This window comes from Carcharhinus amblyrhynchos, unplaced genomic scaffold (assembly GCF_965287045.1).
Source record: "Carcharhinus amblyrhynchos unplaced genomic scaffold, sCarAmb.v2.hapA scaffold_41, whole genome shotgun sequence".
Lineage (NCBI taxonomy): Eukaryota > Metazoa > Chordata > Chondrichthyes > Carcharhiniformes > Carcharhinidae > Carcharhinus > Carcharhinus amblyrhynchos.
The window spans coordinates 4,249,613-4,275,799 of NW_027649782.1; the positions used below are offsets into that span (position 1 = coordinate 4,249,613).

The 26,187-nt window shown below is 45.4% G+C and overlaps 1 protein-coding gene across 7 annotated transcripts in view; it reads right to left on the reverse strand.

Annotated features, from left to right (window-relative positions):
• Nucleotides 1-26,187, reverse strand: part of hspg2 (heparan sulfate proteoglycan 2) — a 536,580-nt gene that overhangs the window by 363,190 nt on the left and 147,203 nt on the right. For 5 of the 7 annotated variants that reach the window (XM_080181499.1, XM_080181504.1, XM_080181503.1 and 2 more), the window contains exon 4: nt 3,277-3,354. The exons of the other annotated variants lie outside the window; for them this stretch is intronic. In XM_080181499.1, coding sequence (XP_080037625.1) covers nt 3,277-3,354 — 78 coding nt within the window. The remainder of the gene's footprint in view (nt 1-3,276; nt 3,355-26,187) is intronic. 7 annotated transcript variants of the gene reach the window in all.

The window sequence follows — 26,187 nt, forward strand, 5'->3', positions numbered from 1 at the left end:
TTCATCAAGCAGGATGTAAGCTTGCCTCCAGATTGAAGACCAATATAGATGAAGATCTAAACAAGGCTACCTACTGGGCTAAAGAGAGAGGATCTCCTTTGTAATCACCGCGGTGAAAGCAGCTCTGGGTTATAAGCTACCCAAATAGAAAAAGGAGGAAGCAAGCATCCAGTGTGGAAAAAAAGAGTTGTATTTGTTCCGGGAGAGTAAAGAGTCCACTTAAGGGAGAAATAAAATATAGTCTTGGCATGGGATGGTCAGTCACATTCAACATCACATGGGCAAACCTTTCTATGAGTTATCTAAGATATTTAGTCAATGTGGCTTTTAGTTTACTTACAGTAAAAGAGGGCACAGCCTCAAAATAAAGCGGGGGGGTCAGTTTAGAACAGAGTTGAGGAGGAACTTCTTTCTCAGAGGGTAGTGAATCTCTGGAATTCTCTGCCCATTGAAGTGGTGGAGGCTACCTCGCTGAATATATTTAAGTCACGGGTAGATAGGTTTCTGATCAATAAGGGAATTAAAGGTTATGGGGGGAAAGTGGAACTGATCCACTTCAGATCAGCCATGATCTTATTGAATGGCGGGGCAGGCTCGAGGGGCTAGATGGCCTACTCCTGCTCCTATTTCTTATGTTCTTAAGGCTTGAAGCTTAAAATCTTGCCATGTGATCCTTTCTGGAATTACAAATATCTTTCTTAAAGTTATCAGTCTCTACAGGATTTCTGAAACTGGTTGAATGCAGGTATGTTTATGGAAATTCTTCCACCAGTCAGCAACAACTAACATAATGAAACATCCCAAGGCATGTCACTGGGGGGGGTATCGTGAAACAATAGTAGGCACCGAACCACATGAAATTAGGTCAGGTGAGCAAAATATTGGTCAATGAGGCAGGTCTTGAGGTGCCTTGAATGGAGGGGGGGGGAGGGCAGAAAGTGCAGGAAGGAAATTCCAGAGCTTGGAGTTTAAGCACCTAAGGTCACAGCCATTAATGGTGGTGCAATTAAAATTATGATGCACAAAATGGGCGGCACAGTGGTTAGCACTGCTGCCTCACAGCGCCAGGGACCCAGGTTCAATTCTGGCCTCGGGTCACTGTCTGTGTGGAATCTGCACGTTCTCCCCGTGTCTGCGTGGATTTTCTCCGGTGCTTCGGCTGCCTCCCACAGTCCAAAGTTGTGAGAGTTAGGTTGACTAGTCATGCTAAATCGGCCCTACTGTCAGGGGGATTGGCAGGGTAAACATGGTGAGTTACCGGGGATACGGCCTGGGTGGGATTGTGGTCGGTGCAGACTCGATGGGCCGAATGGCCTCCTTCTGCACTGTCGGGATTCTATGGCTGTACGAAAAAGCTAGAATTAGGTGAGCACAGGTCTCTCAGGGATTTGGTGGGCCGGAGGAAATCAGAGATAGGAAGCAAGATCACAGGAGGGCTTTGAAAACACGACTGAGAGTTTTCAAATTGAGGGGTTGCTCAACTAGGGGGGGCCAATGTAGTTCAGCAAGTCCAGGGGTGAGAGGCGACTGAGACCTGATGCAAGCTAGGACACCGGCAGCAGTTTTGGATGACTTCAAGTTGACAGAGGGTAGAATTTGGGAGTGGGTTGGAACAGTTGAGTTTCAGGATAACAAACGTACAAATCAGGATTTCAGCAGCAGTTGAGTTGAGATAGGGGAAGTTGACTGATGTTACAGAGGTGGAAATAGGTAGTTTGAGTGATTGTACAGCGGCGGGTTTGGAAGCTCTCCTCAGGGTCAAACAGTTCCACTCAGTCTCAGCAAGCTGACAGGGAGAGGGATGCGATTAGTAACTGGGATTGGAGTTTGGATTGTCTCTCTGCTGTAGACATTGTTAATATTAGAACATAGAACACTACAGCACAAACAGGCCCTTCGGCCCACAAGTTGCGCTGATCATATCCATACCTACCAGGCCTATCTATAACTCTCAATCCCATTAAATCCCATGTACTCGTCCAGAAGTCTCTTAAGCGACCCCAGCGAGTTCGCTTCTAACACCACCGACAGCAGCTCACTCACCACCCTCCGAGTGAAAAACTTACCCCTGACATCTCCTCTGTACCTGCTCCCCAGCACCTTAAACCTGTGTCCTCTCGTAGCGACCATTTCAGCCCTGGGAAATTGCCTCCGAGAATCCACCCTATCTATACCTCTCAACATCTTATAAACCTCTATCAGCTGCTATTATGTAACGTGTAACCTGCATTTTCAGACTGGGGTACTCGTCAACATTTGGACAAAGCGATTCTTTCCCCCCCCATTTGGGAGATGAGAGCGTCACTGTTTGTTTATTTATTTATAAGCAGCAGGTTGTAGTGGGCTGCTCTTGGACGTTGCTTTGGGAGTTGCCTATTGCTTCATGTCGTTAGTGTGCTTAAACTGGACCATCTCGAGGGCAACATGACAGCTCAGAGACTATCTCTGTTGCTGTGCGGACACATGGATTTGGGCCTGTGTCTGTGGGAGTTTGCACGTTCTCCCCATGGTTGCGTGGGTTTCCTCCGGGTGCTCCGGTTTCCTCCCACATCCCCCAAAGATGTGCTTTTAGGCTGATTGATTGGGTACTAAATTGTCCCTAAATTGGACCTCCCTGATCCTCGCACGTTAGGTGTAGACTAAAATCATGAATAGGTCACTGAGACAGTGGGATGGCGGCGCGGGCTCGTTGGGCCGAAGGGCCTGTTTCCCGTGCTGTGTTGTTCTTTGTTCTTTGTATTAGTGTCACCAGTAGGTTTACATCAACACTGCAATGCAGTTATTATGAAAATCCCCTAGTCGCCACACTCCAGCACCTGTTCGGGTACACTGAGGGAGAATTTAGCATGGCCAATGCATCTAATCAGCACGTCTTTCAAACTGTGGGAGAAAACCGGAGCACACACAGGAAACCCATGCAGACATGGGGAGAATGTGCAGACAGTGACCTAAGCCTGGAACTGAACCCTGGTCCGTGGCGCTGTGAAGCAGCAGTGCTAGCCACTGTGCCACCTAGAAACCAGAACAATAATTGCCCATTCTTAATTGCCCTTGAGAAGATGATGACGAGCTCCATTCTTGACCTGTTGCAGTCCATGCAGTGTGGGTAATGTTAATGCACAAAGCAAAAAACAGGCATTCATTCCAAGTCGCTTGCCATGCCTTTGCATGCAGCATGACATACTCACACAGGCGGCCGGGTCACTGTAACAGAGCCCGCAGTGCAGCAGCAGACTACGTCACAGCGCAGTACACACTGGGTGCAGAAACACTTACCGTACTGAGGGGGTTCTGGGCTGCTCTTCATTTCTGCTACTACTGGAATAATCAGAGGGTACACCGGGGCCTCAGGACCTTCCCACAAAGAGTGAGACAGACAAACAGAGAGGATATGAAGTGGGAGAGGGCAGCGGAGTGAATGAAACGGGGCATGTTAATGGGGAGAAAGACAACAGGATGAAACAGGTACAGAGAGCAGTGAAAGGAAACAAGACAGAGGATACAAAAAGGAATGTGGGAGAGGAAAGAAAAGAAAGAAAGTGAACAATGATAGATAAAGTACAGGAGAGCCAACAATAGTTTGAACATTAGTTCAGTATTTAAAATCTAATCCTATTTATAATTCAATGTTGTTTAGCTCTTGTTAACAGTTGATTTTTTTCCTACTTCAAAAGGCATCTTTTAAATAACTGCAGGAAATTTTTACATCATCTTCACTCTAAAATTCGAACCAATGAGTGGACGGAACGCTTGCTCATTAAAGCTTGGGCATTTCTTCACAAGTCACAGTCTCCAATTTGCTATCGGATGGACAGCCTGTAGGAAAGCAAAGCCTTAAATCTGCCCCTTCCTTCTCTTTTTTTTTAAGTGAGTTGAATTTCTGTGAAGGGGTGGTTTCCCCGCTTGATGGTGATAGAGGTTAACAACCCGCACTGATTCTGGAGCTAAAAGAGGAAAACAGAAGCCCCAGGTCACACTGAGTTCACCACTGGGTCCTCGACACCAGTGTCCCACAAGACAGTGTTTTCACTGCCTCCTACACTCCTTATACACCTATGACTGTGCGGCCAAATTCTGCTCCAACTCGATTTTCAAGTCTGCTGATGACACCATTGTAGTGGGTCAGATCTCAAACAATGACAAGACAGAGCACAGCAATGTGATGGGTACTCTGGTGGATTGGTACAGCAACAATAATCTCTCCCTCGATGTCAACAAAATGAAGGAGATTGTCATCAACTTCAGGAAGCATAGTGGAGAACATGCCCCTGTCTACATCAATGAAGTAGAAATGGTCGAAAGTTTCAAGTTTTTAGGTGTCCGGATCACCAACAACATATCCTGGTTCCACCATACTGACACAAAAATTAAGGAAACCCACCAAAACCTGCACGAAGACTAAGGAAATTTGGCACATCAGCAATGACTCTCACCAACTTTTACAGATGCACCACAGAAACCATTCTTTCTGGTTACATCACAGCTTGGTATGGCTCCTGCTCTGCCCAAGAGCACAAGAAATTACAAAGGGTCATGTGAATGTAGCCCAATCCATCACGCAAACCAGCTTAGCCCAATCCATCATGCAAACCAGCTTTCCATCCACTGACTCTGTCTACACTTTCCACTGCCTCAGCAAAGCAGCCAGCACAATTAAGGGCATCGCGCACCCCGGACATTCTCTCTTCCGTCTTCTTCCTTCGGGAAAAAGATACATTAGTCTGAAAACACATTCCAACCAACTCAAGAACAGCTTCGTCCTTGCTGCATCAGACTTTTGAATGGACCTACCTTGCATTAAGTTGATCTTTCTCTACACCCTAGCTATGACTGTAACACTACATTCTACACTCTCTCCTTTCCTTCTCTATGAATGGTATGTTTTGTCTGTATAGCACACAAGAAATAATACTTTTTACTGTATGGGATAATAATAAAGCATATCAAATCTGTCTAAATATCACCTTAATTAGTTCAAAAATCAGGTTTTTTTTGCTAACACTGTTCTCACGAGTCTTGGGACATTGCATTACATTAAAGGTGCTTTATAAAGGTAAGTTCTGATGTAACAGCTTTCTTTGTAAAGAGGTGGAGCATGACAAAGACCTGACAAAGGCCCACACAGGTATTACTGCAGCGAGCAACCTGTCCAAACCTGAACGATGCAAGCTGAAAGTTAACTTTCAAGCCAAGTCAAGTCAAGGTGTTCCAGACATATCAGCTGGAGCGGAAACAAAGCTTGTGATCAGATGTGGGAACAGGAATACCAGTTTGCCTCTGGTGTTACAGCTGGAAGCGTGCAAGGTCATTCTGCATGGGCACGTCGATTGGACTCTGTGGCATTTTAATAATGGTTCATTCCTCCCACTGCGTACTGGGACATGCTCTGGAAGCAGTAAGAATTGAGTGGTCGTGTTCAGCAGCGTACTTAACTGGTTATGGCAAATCTGCTGCCAAAGGTCTGGAGTTCAACGCTCTAACGATGAGGGAAGAAAACTGTGTTGAGGCCCATTGAAAAGACAGCTCTTTCCATTTAAGAAACATTGCAGAGATTACATTGTGGAGAGCTTTGACTTGGTTATTTCATAGAGTGAGAAGATCACTGGCTGGACCAGCATTTATTTCCCAACACTAATTGCCCTTGAGAAGGTGGTGGGGTGCCATCTTCACCAACCGCTGCAGTCCATGTGGTGTAGGGACACCCACAGTGCTGTTAGGGAGTTATTTTTAATTCCTCCATGGGTTTTGGCCATCGCTGGCAAAGCCAATATTTGTTTGCGAACCCATTGTGGGCAGTTAGGGTGCTGAGCCCAATAGCACCCAGGCTGACACCAGCAGTCAACCCACTAGTTAGGAGGGCCAGGAAGTGTCTTTGGAAATGCACCCAAACCATTCCATCCATTCAGGAGAGCCAGCAGTACGAGCTTCCTGCATTATCTGTGAAACTTGGGTCTCAGGCATATATTCCCAATACGGTTTCAAGGCATTGGTTCCACTTGTACATGAGTTTCCCTGAAGTTTCTACACATGACATACTGCTGTAAATATTTTACATCAAATCATCTATTTCTACAAATATAAAGGGGCAAGTAAGAGACCAAGTGTGCCAATGTAATGTCATCCTTTTTGTGACGTGCCTTTGAGGGAATCATTACATCACGGGAAAGGAAGTACATCATGCCATCCAGATTTAGTTTCATTTCTGCTGTTACTGCAGAAATAGTAAGATAATTCTTACCATTATCTTCAAGTTTGATGCCTTGATATAACTGTTCAAATGTACCCCGACTTGAACAATCACCCATAACATGTTTACAGGTTACACTCTTCTAAGCATTTATATCATCATAAAAAAAATGACAACCCATACTTTCCAGGGTGAATACTTGGTCTTTATTTTTCCATGAGCAATTCTATCATTTACAATGGAAATTGTCTATGTAAACTTGTCACACTATCCGTATCACCCTTCTGGTAGTGGTGGTGCTATATCATCCACCAGTTGAGTTGCTGCAGTGTTATCACATGCTGATGAGCTTTAAATGGATTGCCTTTAATGATGGAGCACAAATAAATTGGTGACTAGTGGGGTGCCCCAGGGGTCGGTGCTGGGGCCTCAGCTATTTACCATTTATATAGATGATCTGGAGGAGGGAACCGAGTGCAGGGTGTCGAAATTTGCTGATGACACCAAGATTGGGGGAAAGGCAAATTGTGCGGAGGGTGTGGAGAGTCTGCAGAAGGATCTAGATAGGCTGGGCGAATGGGCCAGGAAATGGCAAATGGAATTTAATGTTGGCAAGTGTGAGGTGGTCCACTTTGGTAGGAAGAATGGTAGGAAGGACTATTACTTACGTGGCGAAAAACTGCAGCAGGCGACGGTGCAGAGGGACCTCGGGGTCCTTGTGCATGAGTCGCAAAAACCCAGCTTGCAGGTGCAGCAGGTGGTCAGGAAGGCGAATGGGATGCTGGCCTTCATAGCGAGGGGGATTGAATATAAAAGTAGGGAGGTCTTGCTGCAGCTGTATAGGGCATTGGTGAGGCCGCAGCTGGAGTACTGTGTGCAGTTTTGGGCGCCGCACCTGCGCAAGGATATTTTGGCCCTGGAGGGAGTGCAGAGGAGGTTTACTAGGCTGATACCGGAGTTGAGGGGATTGAGCTATGAGGAGAGGCTGAATAAACTAGGCTTGTACTCGTTAGAGTTTAGAAGAATGAGGGGAGATCTCATTGAGACGTATAAGATGATGAATGGGATGGATAGGATAGAGGTGGAGAGACTCTTCCCGCTCAAAAAAGACAGTAGGACTAGGGGGCACAGCCTCAAGATAAAGGGGAGGCGGTTTAGAACGGAGTTGAGGAGGAACTTCTTCACTCAAAGGGTGGTGAATCTCTGGAATTCTCTGCCCGTTGAAGTGGTGGAGGCTGCCTCGCTAAATATTTTTAAGAAGCGGGTTGATGGGTTCTTGATAAGAGAGGGGATTAAGGGTTATGGGGAGAGGGCGGGAAAGTGGAACTGAGCCACGACAGATCAGCCATGATCTTATTGAATGGCGGGGCAGGCTCGAAGGGCTAGATGGCCTACTCCTGCTCCTATTTCTTATGTTCTTATGTTCTTATGACACCATATGACAATTGCAAAATAGGCTTAAAAAAGAAAGCTATCGACTTTGTTGGTTGAAGTTTACAGTCATTTCCATCTGGCACAGTTCAATCACCAAGCAATTGATTTTGGATTCTGTTTATACCTTGTGGCCATAAGACCCTGCCCCAGCTTAGCAGCAGAATCACACATTCTCCTATTACGAGACAAAATTCCTGTTGCTGCAACCGTACAGGGCACTGGTGAGGCCGCAGCTGGAGTACTGTGTGCAGTTTTGGTCGCCGCACTTACGCAAGGATATTTTGGCCTTGGAGGGAGCGCAGAGGAGGTTCACTAGGCTGATACCGGAGTTGAGGGGGTTGAACTATGAGGAGAGGCTGAATAAACTAGGCTTGTACTCGTTAGAGTTTAGAAGAATGAGGGGAGATCTCATTGAGACGTATAAGATGTTGAATGGGATGGATAGGATAGAGGTGGAGAGGCTCTTCCCGCTCAGAAAGGACAGTAGGACTAGGGGGCACAGCCTCAAGATAAGGGGGGGGTGGTTTAGAATGGAGTTGAAGAGGAACTTCTTCACTCAAAGGGTGGTGAATCTCTGGAATTCTCTGCCCGTTGAAGTGGTGGAGGCTACCTCACTAAATATATTTAAGACGTGGGTAGATAGGTTTTTGATAGGCAAGGGGATTAAGGGTTATGGGGAGAAAGCGGGAAAGCGGAACTGAGCCACTTCAGATCAGCCATGATCTTATTGAATGGCGGGGCAGGCTCGAAGGGCTAGATGGCCTACTCCTGCTCCTATTTCTTATGTTCTTACATCATTCTACTCTGGGCACTGTCACGGGAAGACCGCTAGTGACAATCATATTCTGTGGAAAGTTTTAAAGTTTGGAATAGTCCCAAATCTGCTGCTTTCATTCAGAGCGGATTAAACCAGATAAGCAGCATTGAGGAGGAAATGTTTTCTTAGTTTGACCGACAATCTCGGAACCTTATCCTGTCAGATAACCTCACGGGAAGGCTTTCTGATATTGAGTTTTATTTTTCCCTCGAGGCAACAATCAGATGAAATGAGTTGTGTGCAAAGTGTTTCTTCATGCCAAAAAAAAGATATTTTTTGGTAGTCAGAAGATTCCTGATTAGTTTTCTGGTTCTATCTGGAAGAAAGCAAAACTTTGCGTTGGCGTAGTGGTATTGTCACTGGACTCGACATCCGGAGACCCAGGGTGCTGCTCTGGGGATCTAGGTTCAAATCCCAATACGGGAGATAGTGAAACTTGAATTCAATAAAAAAATCTGGTTGTAAAAGTTTAATGGTGACCATGAAGCCACTGTTGATGGTTTTAAAAACCGATCTGGTTCACTAATGTCCTTAAGGGGAGGAGATCTGCCATCCTCACCTGGTCTGGTCTACATGTAACTCCAGACCCACAGCAATATGGTTGACTCTTAAATGTCCTTGGGGATGGGCAATAAATGCTGGCCCAGCCAGCGAGGCTCACATTCCATGAATTAAAGAAAAATAATAATGCTCAGTAATGAAAATATACAGTTGCCACCACAAACGTGAAGACAACAGGAGCAGCCAGCCCGCGGTGACTGACACAGGCAGCCGCTCTGTGTTCAGTTCTGTGTCAGTCAAGGCTCAATGATAGCACCCTCTCCTCCACGTCAGAAGGTTGAGAGTTCACATCCCACTCCACAGCCTTGAGCAGTTGACCCTGAAGCAGAATACTGAGCGAGTGCTGCACTGTCACAGCTGCAGTTCTGCAAATGAGATATCAAGCCAAGATCCCACCCCATAAAATGAATAAGGCAGGGATAGCGATCCCACGATGTTCACTGAGTGGCCCCTACCCCAGTGCCCAGGCTAGTGTTAATCACCGAGAATCAATGGTTCCATTGTTATATGCAGAGCCTTGTTGGGTGAAAATTGGCTGATACTTTTCAGATATTATGACAGCAACTACACTTCAAAATTACGTTGGCTGAGAAGTGTTTTGAGACATCCTGAGACAGTGAAAAGCACCAGCTAAATGCAAGTCTTCCTTTTTTGGAGCTGTACCTTACACTGCAACAACTTATTCACACCAACACTTCCAAGTTTGGTCAAATTTACAGCAATTAGCATTTGACTTTCTTTTACAAGCTAAATAAATCAATATCTTAAATATCTCAGGAGTGCTGGAGACTCAGAACATCTCCAAGGCTCAGGCAAGTTCCAGCCAACCTTGTTCAGGAAGTGTACAAATGAAATTCCCAGGAGTGGATGTATGGACCAAGTGACTGATTTGTTGTCTGGAAACTTTCACCACTGGAGCACCCGGAGGAAACCCACGCAGACACGGGTAGGACGTACAAATTTTACACAGACAGCGACCTAAGCCGGGAATCGAACCCGGGTCCCTGGCGTTGTGAGGCAGCAAATAGAATCATAGAACCCTACAGTGCAGAAAAAGGCCCTTTGGCCCATCGAGTCTGCACCGAACACAATCCCACCCAGGCCCTACCCCTATATCCCTACATATTATACCCACTAATCCCTCTAACCTACACATCCCTGGACACTAAGGGGCAATTTCTTAGCAGGGCCAATCAACCTAATGTGCCATCATGCCGTCCCTTACCGAGTGAACAAAAGTCAGGAAGCTGGTTCAGCCACCAACTAGCTATTGCTGATACAGATGGTGCAGAGAACAGGAGAGATTTCACTGACACTCTCTTTGAAACAACTCGCACGTTACACATTTTCAAGATATAAACACTGCTTTAAGTTACTAGAGTAGCAGTAATTTTATCACAGAGTACTGCCTCTTCAATGTAAAAGAAACAAAGCTTTGCCACACTGTAATCATATTTTATCACGTAGGACATGAACACCACGGCACAAACAGGCCCTTCAGCCCACAAGTTGCACCGATCACATCCATACCTACCAAGCCATAGAATTATCTATAACTCCCAATCCCACTAAATCCCATGTACTCATCCAGAAGTCTTTTAAAAGACCCCAGTGAGTTCGCCTCTACCGCCACCGATTCTACTCACTCACCACCCTCTGAGTGAAAAACTTACCCTTGACATCTCCTCTGTACCTGCTTCCCAGCACCTCAAACCTGTGTCCTCTCCTAGCGACCATTTCAGCCCTGGGAAACAGGCTCCGAGAATCCACCCTATCTATTCCTCTTAACATTTCATAAACCTCTATCAGGTCGCCTCTCAACCTTCGTCTCTCCAGGGAGAGGAGACCGAGCTCCCTCAACCTATCACATTCAACTCCCAAGTGCTGGAGAATTTGGGCTTCATCCTGAGATAGATTTCAACTGTGATCTCTGCAAATATTATCTTCCAGAGCATTGCTTGCCCTTTCTATAAGCCCTCCACCAAACCTGGTATGAGAGCCTACTCACATGTTCCAAATCTTTTTGAGCCAGCATACAGGTCAAGTGCCTAAAGCTAAAAAACCAATTCATACATATTAATAGGCAAATTGTGGTTTGATGTTTATTTTAAAGTTTATTTATTAGTGTCACAAGTAGGCTTACATTAACACTGCAATGAAGTTACTGTGAACATCCCCTAGTCACCACACTCCAGCGCCTGTTCGGGTACACTGAGGGTGAATTTAGCATGACCAATGCACCTAATCAGCACGTCTTTCAGACTGTGGGAGAAAACTGGAGCACCCGGAGGAAACCCATGCAAACACAGGGAGAACTTGCAGACACCGCAGACAGTGACCCAAGCCAGCAATCGTGCCCTGGTCCCTGGCGTTGTGAGGCAGCAGTGCTAACCCACTGTGCCACCCCACATTTATTTTGGGGAAAAAAAAAATCAAAACAAAAATGAAGCACAAATAACAATTTTTTTCAGGAGCTGTTGATCCATTTGTCAGAGAGGAGGGAATACCATGGGCGGTATGGTAGCACAGTGGGTTAGCACTGCTGCTTCACAGCTCCAGGGACCTGGGTTTGATTCCCGGCTCGGGTCACTGTCTGTGTGGAGTTTGCACATTCTCCTCGTGTGCGTGTGGGTTTCCTCCGGGTGCTCCAGTTTCCTCCCACGGTCCAAAGATGTGCAGGTTAGATTGATTGGCCAGGCTAAAATTGCCCCTTAGTGTACTAGGGTGCTTAGGTTAGAGGGATTAGCGAGTAAAATGTGTTGGGATATGGGGGTAGGGCCTGGGTGGGATTGTGGTCGGTGCAGACTCAATGGGCCGAAGGGCCTCTTTCTGCACTGTAGGGTTCTACGATTCTATGAGATCAGGCCGGAATCCTACGGCCATTCACACCCCGCTGCAGCGCCAAATGTCCTCCATTCACTGCAGTGGGATTGGGGAATCTGGCCCACAGAGTAGAGCAGGTATGGTCCTATGTGGAGTAGAAACAATGGCAAAGGACAGTTGGGCTGCAAATTCTAGATGTATTAATGCGGAACATAAAGGTGCGTGAAGAATACTAGGTGAGAAGTGGGGAACGGCATCATCATGCTTGCATCAATGGTTATGGTACTTTGCAGAATCATAGAACTGTTACAGCACAGAGGGACACAATTCGACTCATCATGTTTGCATCGGCTCTGCGAATGAGCAATGCATCTCGTGCCATTGCCTCACCTTCTCCTGCATCCCTGCTCACTCTCCCTTTTCAGATAATAATCCAATTCTCATTTGAATACTTCAACTGAGCCAGCCATCGCCACACTCCCAGGCAATGCCTTCTTGGCATTTGCTGCGTGAAAACCAGTCTTCCCTTCTGGTGTTGCTGGTCCCCTACCTCACCGCAACCCCCAGCCTGTCCATCCTGAAATGAGTAAGCCTCAGCCTGAACTTGGCCCAGGCCCAAACTGAAGCACTACAGAAAAAAATGAGAGAGGGGGAAAAAAAATGAGAATTTAGGAGGGATGGTTAGTAAGTTTGCAGATGACACCAAGATTGGTGGTATAATGGACAGTGAGGAAGGTTATCTAGAATTGCAACAGGATCTTGATCAATTGGGTCAGTGGGCTGATGAATGGCAGATGTAGTTTAATTTTGATAAACGTAAGGTAATGCATTTTGGTAGATCAAACCAAGGCAGGATACTCAGTTAATGGTAGGGTGTTGGGGAGAGTTATAGAAGAGATCTAGGGGTACATGTTCATAGCTGTTGAAAGTGGAGTCACAGGTGGGCAGAGTGGTGAAGAAGGCATTCAGCACGCATAGTATCATTGGTCAGAAAATTGCATACTTGTGTTGGGATGTCTTGTTGAAGTTGTACAAGACATTGGTATGGCTACATTTGGAATACTGCATAGAATTCTGGTCACCTTATTATAGAAATGATATTATTAAACTAGAAAGAGTGCAGAAAAGGTTTACTAGGATGCTACCGGGACTTGTTGGTTTGAGTCATAAGGACAGGCTGGATAATTTGGGACTTTTTCCCTGGAGCGTAGGAGGCTGAGGGGCGATCTCACAGAGGTCTATAAAATAATGAGGGGCATAGACAAAGTACATAGTCAACATCTTTTCCTAAAAGTAGGGGAGTCTTAAACTAGAAGGCATAGCTTTAAGGTGAGAGGGGAGAGATACAAAAGAGTCCAGACGGGCAATTTTTTCACACAGAGGGTAGAGAGTGTCTGGAACAAGCTGCTAGAGGTAGTAGTAGAGGCAGATACAATTTTATCTTTTAAAAAGCATTTAATTAGTTACATGGGTACAATGGGTATAGAGGGATATGGGCCAAATGCAGGCATGTGGTATTAGTTTAGAGGTTTTTAAAAAAGCGGGGCATGGACATATTCGGCTGAAGGAGCTGTTTCCATGCTGTAAACCTCTATGACTCTTTGACCTCCCGATTCCCCAAAGCCTGTCTGCATCTACATGTTCCCTTCCTGTTGGTAAACACTTCAGCGGTCACGGGCATTCGGCCTCTGATCTTCGGGTAAGCGTTCTCCAGGACGGCCTTCACGACACATGACAGCGCAGAGTCGCTGAGCAGAGACTGACAGCTAAGTTCCGCACACATGAGGACGGTCTCAACCAGCATCTTGGGTTCATGTCGCACTATCTGTAACCCCCATGACTTGCCTGGGCTTGTAAAATCTCACTTACTGTCCTGTCTGGAGACAATATACATCTCTTTAACCTCTGCTTAATGCTATCTTCACTCACATTGTCTGCACCTTTAAGACTTGAATAGCAGGTTAGCTGTAAAGACTCACATTCCAATCAGTATTCTGTAAACTGTGTGTGTCTTTATACACCCGTCTCTGATCAGAACCTTCCACACACCTGACGAAGGAACACCATTTCCGAAAGCTTGTGGGATTACTATCAAATAAACTGGTTGGACTCTAAATTGGTGTTGTGAGACTTCTTACTGCATCTGCACAGGTCAGGAGTGTGATAGAACACTGTCCACTAGCCTGGATAAGTGCAATTCCAACAACACCATCCAGGACAAAGCACTCCACTTGATTGGCACAGCTTAAAAATTCACTCCCGCCATGACCGACGCACAGTACATCATCTAGAAGATGCACTGCAGCAACTCGCCAAGGCTCCTGCGACAACACCTTCCAAACCCATGACTTCTATCACCCAGAAGGACATGGGGAAGCTGACAAATGGGAACACCACCACCTGGAAGTTCCGTGCAAATCACACACCATCCTGACTTGGAACTATATCACCATTCCTTCACTGTCACTGGTTCAAAATCCTGGTGCTCCCTTCCTAAAAATACTGTGGGCATAACTAAACTTCATGAACTGCATGCAGCAGTTTAACATGGCAGCTCACCACTCAAGGGCCTTCTCAAGGGCAATGAATGTTGGCCTTGCCAGTCACGCCTCATCCCACGATCAAAATAATCCAATAATCCCGAGGAAACAGGAATCAGGAAAGGGAACAAGACCACAGCACGGTCTGGCTAGTATCTCTCTGCTTCAATAGCTAAGCTAGTGCCACAGAGAACCCAAATGATAACATTCCCAAAATTAGGCCATGGGCCAGTGTGGAACTGGGACAAAAGAAATCCATGAGTGTAAAATCAATCACGTTTAATTTGTCCCCAGGCCAAGTCAGTTTATGTGTCTACATCAGGATTAAGAAGAAAACCATTGCTGATTGTCCAGCCCTCAAAGCAAGACTCCCTAAAGATACTCTTAATCATACCAGTGACAAATACTACTTTAAAAATTCCAGTGCCTTGGGAGTCAAGCAGGGTTTGTTTAAAAAAATATCCGTAGAATTTCCTATAAGCTGGATTAGTCTGTACTCAAGTTAAGTGAGCTTTTGACAGGTGTCCTCCTCCCTGGTTCCCATTCATCTTTCTTTTGCTTCTTGAACTCGGCTTCTAACCCTGGACACAACACACCCCTCACTCTCCTCCTTCCCACTGTGTCCCCAGGCAGTTCAGAGACTGGGGGCTAGTTTTATTACGCAGTATCTGCTCATTGCTCCGCCGCTGCCACTCAGCTGCTAGGCTGACCACTCCCTGAGGGCCAATACCACAGCAACTTACACTGCCAGTCACACAGACAGTTCCATTATCAACCCATCCGCACACTGCCCAAAGGAGTCATTTTGCTTTGATTTACTGATAAAAGGCAGCTGCGAGTTAGCGTTGATACAAGTATTATCCTGGGCGGCGCATGTGCAGCCCAAACTCTGCAATGACTGAAGAAATCTATAGCTGCTGGAAAGCAGAAACAACAGAAAATGCTGAAAACGCAGCATCTGTGGGGAGAAAATTCTATAGTGACCACTCTTCATCAGAACTGAGAGATGAAACAAGTTCTAATTAAGCACAGAGGCTGAGAAAAGTGGGATAAATCAAATGGAAGAACCATGATCAGAGGAGAGAATAGATTAAAAAAATGTACTGTTGGTGAAAGACAGAAGGAGCTGGTAACAAGGCAGGTAAAGAAACAACTGGGTGGCACAGTGGTTAGCACTGCTGCTTCACAGTGCCAAGGACCCGGGTTCAATCCCTAGTTTGGGTCACTGTCTGTGTGGAGTTTGCACATTGCTAAAATCCATATACACCACTAAATCCATATACACCGCCATTATTGAATGGCGGAGCAGGCTCGAGGGGCCAGATGACTCACTCCTGTTCCTAGTTCTTATGTTCTAGAACGTCCCTTCGTTTTCTACATTGAAAGGAATACAAATCAGATTCATGCAGGCTGTCCGCTTAATATAACACACAAGTTCTGGTACCTTGCTGACCAATCTGTGCAGCACCCCCCTCAAAGGTCAATATGCCCTTCATGATGCCCTGGGCCAAATGCATTTACTCCAGATGGGTTCCAACTCAGGCTCTGTGCAACTGAAGTGTCACAGCACTCTCGGGTCAGCAAGGGCAGATTGCCTCTTTCTGTACAACTTGCCACCAGCCAACCAGGGTGAGGATGCAGTAAGGCAAGTCTGTACCTCCTTAACTTGCCCCATGCTTAAAACAGCAAAAACCAGTAAGGTCAATAACCCAACGTTCCCTGTGTTTTCTCATTTTTGGTTTTAAACAAATGACTTTTCTCTTAACAGCCTAAACTGTGATTTATTTTACACGTGCTCAGTGCTAGGACTTCCAGCTGTTTAAATACCGCAAGGGCCACCAGGTCAATAAGGCAAGTTCAGGAAATATGAAATGTAGCAAATGATCTGCAGGACTCCCAATGCACAGAGGCTCCACTTCAAAAAAAAATAATCACAGCGTCAATACCTTCTTCGACAAAGCAGTAATTTTCCCTTCTATTCCGCTCTCCTCTTTTTAACCAGTATTTCCAATAGCAATAGTCGCCAGTACGATTAGAATAATTGATCTGTCAACCCCCCTCAATGACAGCTCTCTGAAGATTCAGTTTCTTCATCCTCTTCTGTGCTCAACTCCCTCCTAAACACACAACTTCCTTCCGATGACTCAATGTTCACTGTCCTTCTCCTCAACGCCCTTTCTTCAGGCAATATTGCCCCTGTCCTTTATTTCAAAATGGTCCCCATTGTTGCCTCCCTCAACCCATTCCATCACCTTCACACAATTGCCCAAGTCTTCCTTCATTTTCCTCTATAAAGTAAGCAAGTAGCACCCCCACCACCCAGCTCCCCATTCACCTCTCCATCATCAAAAATCGAAAGTTATCTCACTGACTATGTCTGCAGTTCTCTTGCCTAGCCCCACTGTTCAAGGCCTTGGGAGACTGACGCTGAAAGCACGACATAAATATAAGTTAGTGCATCTATCCGCATCAAAACATAAAACTGTTCGTGTAACAGTGTTGTCTGCGTGGGCTTCCCCTGGATGTTCCGGTTTCCTCCCACAGGCTAAAGATGTACTGGTTAGGTTGACTGGCTGTGCTAAATTGACCCTTAGTGCTAGGGGGATTAGCAGGGTAAATACATGGGGTGGTCACGGGGATAGGGCCTGGGCGGGATTGTTGGTGCAGGCTCGATGGGCCAAATGGCCTCCTTTTACACTTCTATGAGAAGGCCATTCAGCCTGTCACCTCTGCGAGGACTTTCTAAAGGAACAACTCAACTAGTGCTGTTCCTCTATCTTTTCCACATAGCCCTGCACATCTTCCTTTTCAGATAATAGTCCAATTCCCTCCTCAATGCCTCATCACACGCTCAGGCAACGTATTCCAGATCCCAACCATTCACTGTGTGAAAGTCTTCCTTCATGTCGCTATTGCGTTTTTGTCAATTACCCTTCCACCAATGGGAACAGTTTTTCTTGACGAGACCCCTCATGATTTTGATTGACGAAATCTCCTCTGGGACTTCCCTTCAAGACAAACTTCTCCAAACTCCCGCAAATCTTTTCTGCGCTCTCTAAAGCCTTCACATTCTTCTTAACAAGCCCAGAACAGGACACTAGTCTTCAATACAAGTTGAACATAGCCTCCTTGCTTTTATTTTCATAGATCATAGAACTCTACAGTGCAGAAAGAGGCCATTCGGCCCATCGAGTCTGCACCGAACACAATCCCACCCAGGCCCTACCCCCATATCCCTATATATTATACCCATTAATCCCTCTAACCTACATATCCCCGGATACTAAGGGGCAATTTCTTAGCACGGCCAATCAACCTAACCTACACATCTTTGGACTGTGGGAGGAAACCGGAGTACCTGGAGAAAACCCATGCAGACACGAGGAGAATGTGCAAACTCTCTATAACAGACAGTGACCCGAGCCGGGAATCGAACCCAGGACCCTGGAGCTGTGAAGCAGCAGTGCTAACCACTGTCCTACCGTGCCGCCCATTCTCGATGGTCCCTATTGATAAAACTCCAAGAGACCGAGTAAAGGGAAGGGAAACATTGAATTGAAGGTGGGGTGCTGGCTAGGGAACTAAGAACAGATGAATGTTGAATCCACAAAGACTATACTCCCATGTATGTTTCGTTTGAATGCAATGTGTCAAATCAACAAATAGCCGACAGGCTGTATGTGATCAGGACCACATGATGACTTGTGAGGTGAGCTGCTACCAAAATACTGAGGAAAAACAGGCACTTTCTTTTTGCTACACAAAACATTTTATTTGAAGGAAAGAATTTATCAGGAGGAAAGCAGACAAGGAACAGAGGACGAGAAAAGAAAGCTAGAGAGGGGAGTTGATCATTATGTGACATCTTCACAACAATGCAAACATTCATTTAATAGCATATTTCTAGAAAACATGATTACTTCCCAACAAGTTTATGCCTTGGCACAATGACTGCAGCTGTGAAAAGCTAAACTGATTACACAGCAACACGAATACAAAATTAAACAGTGATTGCAACTCATTAACAAACCATGTAGTTACCACAACACAACTGAAAGTTCACTTCAAAAGGTAGGAGGCAATCCAGTTTAAAAGGAAACTGATAATCTCCTTTTTCCCCTCAGTGCGGAGAAATCACATCAAAGGGCAGGGATGTAGTCTGAAGAATATTTCCACTGATGCGTTCCCAAAACAATCCCAAAGCATACCTGCTGCACACTGCTCTGTAATCACCAGCCACACCACACCACACCAAACAAGATTGTTTCAAGCCTCAGCGGTATTAAGTGCCCCAGCTGGGTGGGGAGTGGGGCCTCTAAACAAAGGTTCACGGTTTGTCAGACCTGCAGAATTAATCATCTCTCACCCCTACAACCATGTATCAGAGGACATCTCCCAATTGTCCCAGTGGAGGGAGGGGCTCCAGTTTCAGATTCACTTGATGACTAAGTGTCCACAGTGATGGATGCACTCTGTATACTTCGCAACATGCATCAGAAGCTCTTGCTCCAAGTATTACCAGGACTCATTCTAAAACTCGGTTGGTTTATGTTATAATGCAACCAATGGTAACATGCTATGAGTAATAAAGAAACTTCATTACATCAACATTCAGACAATGCCCTGGGCCACACAAACTTCTCACAATCCCCTTCTGACCCACTAGGCAATGTAACCAATGGCAAAATGGTGTCAGGATCAGCTGGCCAGCTGACCCGAAATAAATAGAAGGCAGATGGGGATTGAGAGAAGTTTGTGTGGCCCAGGGCGTTGTCTGAATGAAGTTTCTTTATTAAAACTTTTACTTTGATTTACTTTGTGAAGTTAGTACTTTTATTGCTTGCAACTGAAGATCCTTACTGACAGATGAACAGTTGGCAGCATGGTGGCAGCGGTTAGCGCTGTTGGAGAATAACTCTGATGAAGGGTCATCCCGATTCAAAATGTTGGCTCTATTCTCTCTCCTCAGACGCTGTCAGACCTGCTGAACTTCTCCAGCATTTTCTGTTCTGTTTCAGATTCCAGCATCCACAGTATTTTGTCTTTATCTTTGCATTTATATAACACCTTTCACAACCTCAGAATATCCCAAGGTACCTTTACAGGCAATAAAACACCTTCTAAAAACATCATTCTTGAACATAGGAACAAGAGTAGGCCAATTGGCCCATCGAGCCTGCTGTGCCATCAACTTAATCATGGTTGATCATCTGCCCCACCACCACTTTCCTGTACTATCTGCATATTCCTTGATATCATTGGTCTCCAGAAATCTATGATTTCTGTCTTGAACGTGCTCAATGATTGAGCTTCCACAGCCTTCTGGGGCAAAGATTTTCAGCTGGAGCGAAATAAGGAAACATGGCAGTCAAATTACACACATCTAGATCCCCTGTATGAGGGTCAGCTGACTCACTAGGCAATGTAACCAAATGGTGTGAGGATCAGTGGTGATCAAGAAGGCAAATGGGATGCTGGCCTTCATAGCGAGGAGGATTGAATATAAAAGTAGGGAGGTCTTGCTGCAACTGTACAGGGCACTGGTGAGGCCGCAGCTGGAGTACTGTGTGCAGTTTTGGTCGCCGCACTTGCGCAAGGATATATTGGCCTTGGAGGGAGTGCAGAGGAGGTTCACTAGGCTGATACCGGAGTTGAGGGGGTTGAGCTATGAGGAGAGGCTGAATAGACTGGGCTTATACTCGTTAGAGTTTAGAAGGATGAGGGGGGATCTTATTGAGACGTATAAGATGATGAAGGGGATGGATAGGGTAGAGGTGGAGAGGTTCTTCCCGCTCAGAAAGGACAGCAGGACTAGAGGGCACAGCCTCAAGATAAGGGGGGGGGGGGCGCAGTTTAGATCGGAGTTGAGGAGGAACTTCTTCACTCAAAGGGTGGTGAATCTCTGGAATTCTCTGCCTGAAGTGGTGGAGGCTACCTCGCTAAATATATTTAAGACGTGGATAGATAGGTTTTTGGTAGGCAAGGGGATTAAGGGTTATGGGGAGAGGGCGGGAATGTGGAACTGAGACACGACAGATCAGCCATGATCTTATTGAATGGCGGGGCAGGCTCGAGGGGCTAGATGGCCTACTCCTGCTCCTATTTCTTATGTTCTTATGATCAGCTGACCATATCATCTACCTTTAATGATGCTGCTCGAGGGATTAATATTGTGCAGCATATTGGGGAGAATTCCCTTGCTCCTCTTCAAATGGTGTCGTGAGATCCTTGACATGAATCTCAGACACTGCAGCACTCCTTCAGTACTGCACTGAAGGACCAAAGTGTGCTCAGGTTTCCGGAGTGCGACTTTAACCCACGACCTTCTGACACAGAGGTGAACACAAGAGTTCAGGGCCAAGGCTAACACTTCTTGCAAACTTCAACTCAGCAACCATATCAACAATGTTACAATTGGCATCTCAATCCACACTTCAACTTTAGCAAGTAAATTGGCCTGCAAATCGTCAAGTTAAAATACTAAGGCTTTTTTTGAGGGGCTTTTGTGTTCACATCATTTTTAACTGAAAAATACTCTCAAGGTCAATCAAGTCCTCGGACAGTCTGTTGTCACGAGTTTAGTGAATTGCTCGCTGTTGATGAGTATCTTGTGATGACTAAGCAGCACTCTGGATATCTCTTTGGATACGGGAACAGGATGTGCTTCCCAATCAGCAACACTATTACACCTTGGACACAGCCCATAACAACTTCCTGGCTGAACACAAAAGACGCAAGATCAACAGGAAGCGAAGATAGCAATGAGATGCAGAAAAGCAGAAGAAGTTAAACCAAGGCCACCAAAACCTACACTGAAGGGCATTCAATCACGTCCCAGAGGTAGTTAGCTCAGGTCTCACGTCTCAAATCATCCTACATCACTTAGAAAATCACCGTTATTTGGAGATCGATCGTCCTTGGAGATCCATCACCCAGAATCTCATTGAGTGAGATAGCCTACTTATGTCCTTATGTACTCAATCTGAACATTATACAGTGGTTAGGACCACAGGAGAATAAGTCAGTCACAGTTTGGGTTATGGTAATGTTGTAACACTGCTGACCCCAAATCAGAGAGATAAATATTTTATAGTACTATGACAGAGCACATGTGTGACAGGAAGCAGACAAGGTACTGACAGGAGCTACACATTCCATACAAGACTGCTCTTAACGTATAATACAAATGGAAATCCGAGATCTGACGAGTATTTTGGGGATCAGAATTCGCAATCCACCCATTTCTTCATAGAAAAACAAAGCCCAATTGACCCAAACTGTGATGATAACATAACGAAGCGAAATATATTGAAGGTGTTTAAAGGATAGATAGCAATATCGGAATTCACAATATCTCCACTGTTCAAACCACTCAAATAAATGAATCGGAAAGGGTAGTAAGTAATTAGGAAAACAAACAGAATGTTATCATTCATTGTGAGGAGAACTGATTATAAAAGTAGAGAAGCTATGCTTCAGTTATACAGGGCACTGGCAAGACCATATCTAAAGTAACGCGTACAGTACTGGTCCCCTTATTTAAGGAAAGGTGCAAATGCGTTGAAGCAATTTGGAGAAGGTTTACTAGACTAATTCCAGAAATGGGTGGGTTGCCTTATGAGAAAAGGATGAACAAGTTAGGTTCGTGTCCATTTGAGTTCAGAAGAATAAGAGGTAACTTCATCAAAACCTTTAAGATCCAGAGAGACGTTGACAGCGTGGGTGTGGAGTGGGTATTTCCTCTTATGGGAGAATACAAAACTAGGGGGTCACTGTTTAAAAAAGGGTCACTCATTTAATCATAGAATTATAGAACCCTACAGTGCAGAAAGAGGACCTTCGGCCCATCGAGTCTGCACCAAACACAATCCCACCCAGGCCCTACCCCCATATCCCTACATATTGTACCCTCTAACCTACGCATCCCTGGATACTAAGGGGCAATTTCTTAGCATGGCCAATCAGCCTAACCCGCACATCTTTAGACTGTGGGAGGAAACCAGAGCACCCGGAGGAAACCCACGCAGACACAGGGAGAATGTGCAAACTCCACACAGACAGAGACCTGAGCCGGGAATCGAACCCAGGACCCTGGAGCTGTGAAGCAGCAGTGCTAACCCACTGTACTACCGTGCCGCCCTGCCCAGGTGGCAATGAGGAGAAACCTCTTTCTCAGAGGGTCGAGAGTCCCCGGACATACTTCCTCAAAAATCAGTGGAAGCTCAGTCTTGAATATTTTTACGGCAGAGCTAGACATTTTACTGATTAACAAGGGGGCAGGGGGAGAAAGGTTATTGGGGGCAAGCAGGAATGTGGGGTTGAGGTGACAATCAGATCAGCCATGACCTTACTGAATGGCAGAGCAGGCTCAAGTGGCTTACTCCTAATTTGTATTTTCATAAATCTTGGTGAATTGAGCTCCTCAGGATGTCAACAGAACAAACGGGGAAGTAAATATTATGGAGAGGTATGGGCACGAATTTTCGCTCTCTCAAAGAGATCGTCTAAATAAAATGATACACTGGATAAACGGTGCCATTACCCGGTGAGCTCCCAACCTCAGGACCTGAGGAAGGGGAGAAATCTGGGGGAAAGATCACATTTTAAAATCAATCCAATAAGGCAAAAATAAATCAAGAGTCAAAAATAAATGAACACACCCATCAGCCACAGTGGCTAACCGAGAACCGGATGTGCAATAAGCAGGTGGACAATAGACAATTAAAATTCATTATTGCCCTTTGCGTGGCCTTTGGCGTCAGCTAGCTCATTATATCCACAAACAGCCAGAATCAATCTGAGTACATTTTCACATCAACTATGTTGCAGTGATAACTGCAGTCTTTAGTTGGAAAATGCTTGGAAGCCACGTACGCTGTAGAAGGTTCACGGTGGATTTCAGCAGCGTTGCATTACGAACACACGTACAAACGTGGAAAATAGGAGCCATAGGGGCCAAAATAGGGCAGCACAGTGGCACAATGGTTAGCATTGCTGCCCCACAGCACCAGGGATCCCGCTTCAATTCCCGGCTTGGGTCACTGTCTGTGCGGAGTCTGCACATTCTCCCCATGTCTGCATGGGTTTCCTCCGGGTGCTCCGATTTCCTCCCACAATCCGAAAGGCGTACTGGCTTGATGCATTGCCATGCTAAATTCTCCCTCAGTGTACCTGAACAGGTGTCGGAGTGTGCGACTAGGGGATTTTCACAGTAACTCAATTGCAGCATTAGTGTCAGCCTACTTGTGACAATAAATAAACTTTTATTTTTCATTTGGTCCCTCGAGCCTGCTCTGCCACTCAATAAGATCATGGCTGATCTTTCTACATGGAGTTCCATGTTCCCATCTATCTCCAATAGCCTTTGATTCCCTTGTCCAACAACAACCTATCTACTCATGTCTTAACAATATTCAATGAACCCACTTCCTCTACCTTCTGAGTTCCAGAAATCACACAACAGATGTTTAGTCTTTACATGCCTGTTTTCTGCCTCCTGCCCTTGAATAGAGGTGTTATATTCACTACTTTCCAGTCTGAGGGAACCTCTCCAGAATCTAAAGAATATTGGGAAATCAACAGCAAAGCATCTACTATCTCATTAACCATAAAGACCCTGTGATGTAGTCCATTAGGAATTGGGCTGGGAATCACTACACCCAATTCACACTTTGATAGTGACAAATTAAAATGCAATTATTCTATCTCTCGTCCCTTTATTCACCAGGGTGTCCACCATCACCTAATACATTATAAACAAATCTATTTTTCATAATATCTTTCCTTAGCCCAAAGCTTTTCACAGTCACCAAAGTGATATAGGGACAATATATCTGCAGCAAGATCCAATCGACTTGTGGTATATTTGAACTCAAGTCCTTCCAGCAATAATGCTGATTGAATTTAGTAGTGGTTTCCAAAGTGGGGTACAGGCACCTTTTGAGGTAGTCTCTTCTCCCCAACCCTCTGCTCACCATCTCCCCTCCTTGAACCTCCCACTCACTGCTTCGCCCTCTCCTGACATTCTCCCGGGTCATCCCCCCCTCCCTGTCCACTCTCTTCACCATCTTCCCTCCCACAACTCCCACTTTGCCACCACTGACACTTGAGAGCAGGGTGGGAAATGCAAAGTTGCACGCTGGAGGAGGTTCCAACAAACAAATCATCTGTCACATTAATGGTTACGAAACAATTATTATTAATGGCATGTGTAACCTGTAATTTGTAAATTGTAATGACTTAGGAGACACACGTTCAGCAGTAGGGTATTTAAAAGGAAATAACTGTGTAGGTATGTAAAAAGGTTAGATCTAAGTAACAGTACACAACCACCTAAGATAAAGGCAAATTACTGTGGATGCTGAAACTGAAAACAAGAGGAGAAAATGCTGGAAAATCTCAGCGGGTCTAACGCATCTGTGAGAGAACAGAGCCAACATGTTTTGAGTCTGGATGACCCTTCGTCAGAACTCAAGTTTGAGAACTCCTGAACAATTCAGCCCCAAGGTTTCAGCTTTTAGATGAAATATTCTACTACAAGTTACAGGGGCGGATTTTAACATGACCAGATTTAGCAGTCTTTGTGTTAGTGTTTTAGAGTGTAGAGACAGGTAGCCCTCTACATTACACACAATCCTTCCATTTGGACAATGTTGCCCCAACGTTGTGGTGCTTCCGCCACACTGCTTCACATCGCGTGACTGCAGGAGGAATGACCATTAAAAGCTCAGGTCACATTACAATGCGACTGCACAGAGCTGTGTGTGAATCATGCAGAGAGGCAAGCCCGCTCCCCCCGCATAGTCATCACCTTGATTTTATCTTGCAAATAGGAATTCGAGAATAAAGTGATGATTATCCAGGGATTATTATCTTATCTCCAGGGGCAAAAATAACTTCCATTTATGCAGGATAATGGCAAATTCATTGCCAGTTCAAATTAAGTACATTTACTGCTCCACTTAATATGCCTCAAGGCTACATCACCGAGAAGCAGTCATAAACCCATCGTGACCTGGGAAGGCCCAAATTATATATTTGTTTAAGGATTGTTAAACCTAAATGTTAAAGTGATTAATTTAATTACCCAATCTGCTTTCCCTTTAATTACTCCTTCTGACAATCTGCAACAGGCTGACGGACTTGCTGACACAGGCACGGCTTTCTTGCACTCGACATGGGCCAACATTGAAACTTTAAATTGATGCAAGTCATGTGGGAGTAAAACTTGGACTGGGAGAGTGGGACCGAAAAAATTGTGCTGAAATTAACGCCCGTGTGAGAACTTTGACTCATTTCCAATCCACAAAGCCACTTCCAATATTTCCCTCAGGTCACACAGCTCTTGCAATCAGATCGTAAAGCTTTGGCACGTACAATTTTAATAAAATTTCAAGCAAGCAGAATCAAAGACACTAAAGGAAAGACGCACTGTGTCACAAACTACTGTCTCCATTCACCTCACTAATCACAGCTCCTTCATCGTCACTGGGTCAAAGTCCGGGGATTCCCTTCCCAGCAGCAGCGTTGAGTGTTCCTACGCCTCAAGGATTGTAGCTGCTTAAGGTGGCAATTCGTCACCAGCTTCTCAAGGGTTTCAGGGATGGGCAATAAATGTTGGCCCATCCACTGATGGTCACGTCCCATGAAGAATGCAAAAAGGATCAGAAAGACTTACTAAATGAATCTAAGTTCCACCAGCTGCCATGGTGGGATTTGGACCAGTGTCCCCAGAACAATAGCTTGGGCTTTGGGATTACTGGTCCAGTAACATTACCACTACACCACTGCCTCCTCCACGGGCAGGAATTCTAGAGCTTCACAAC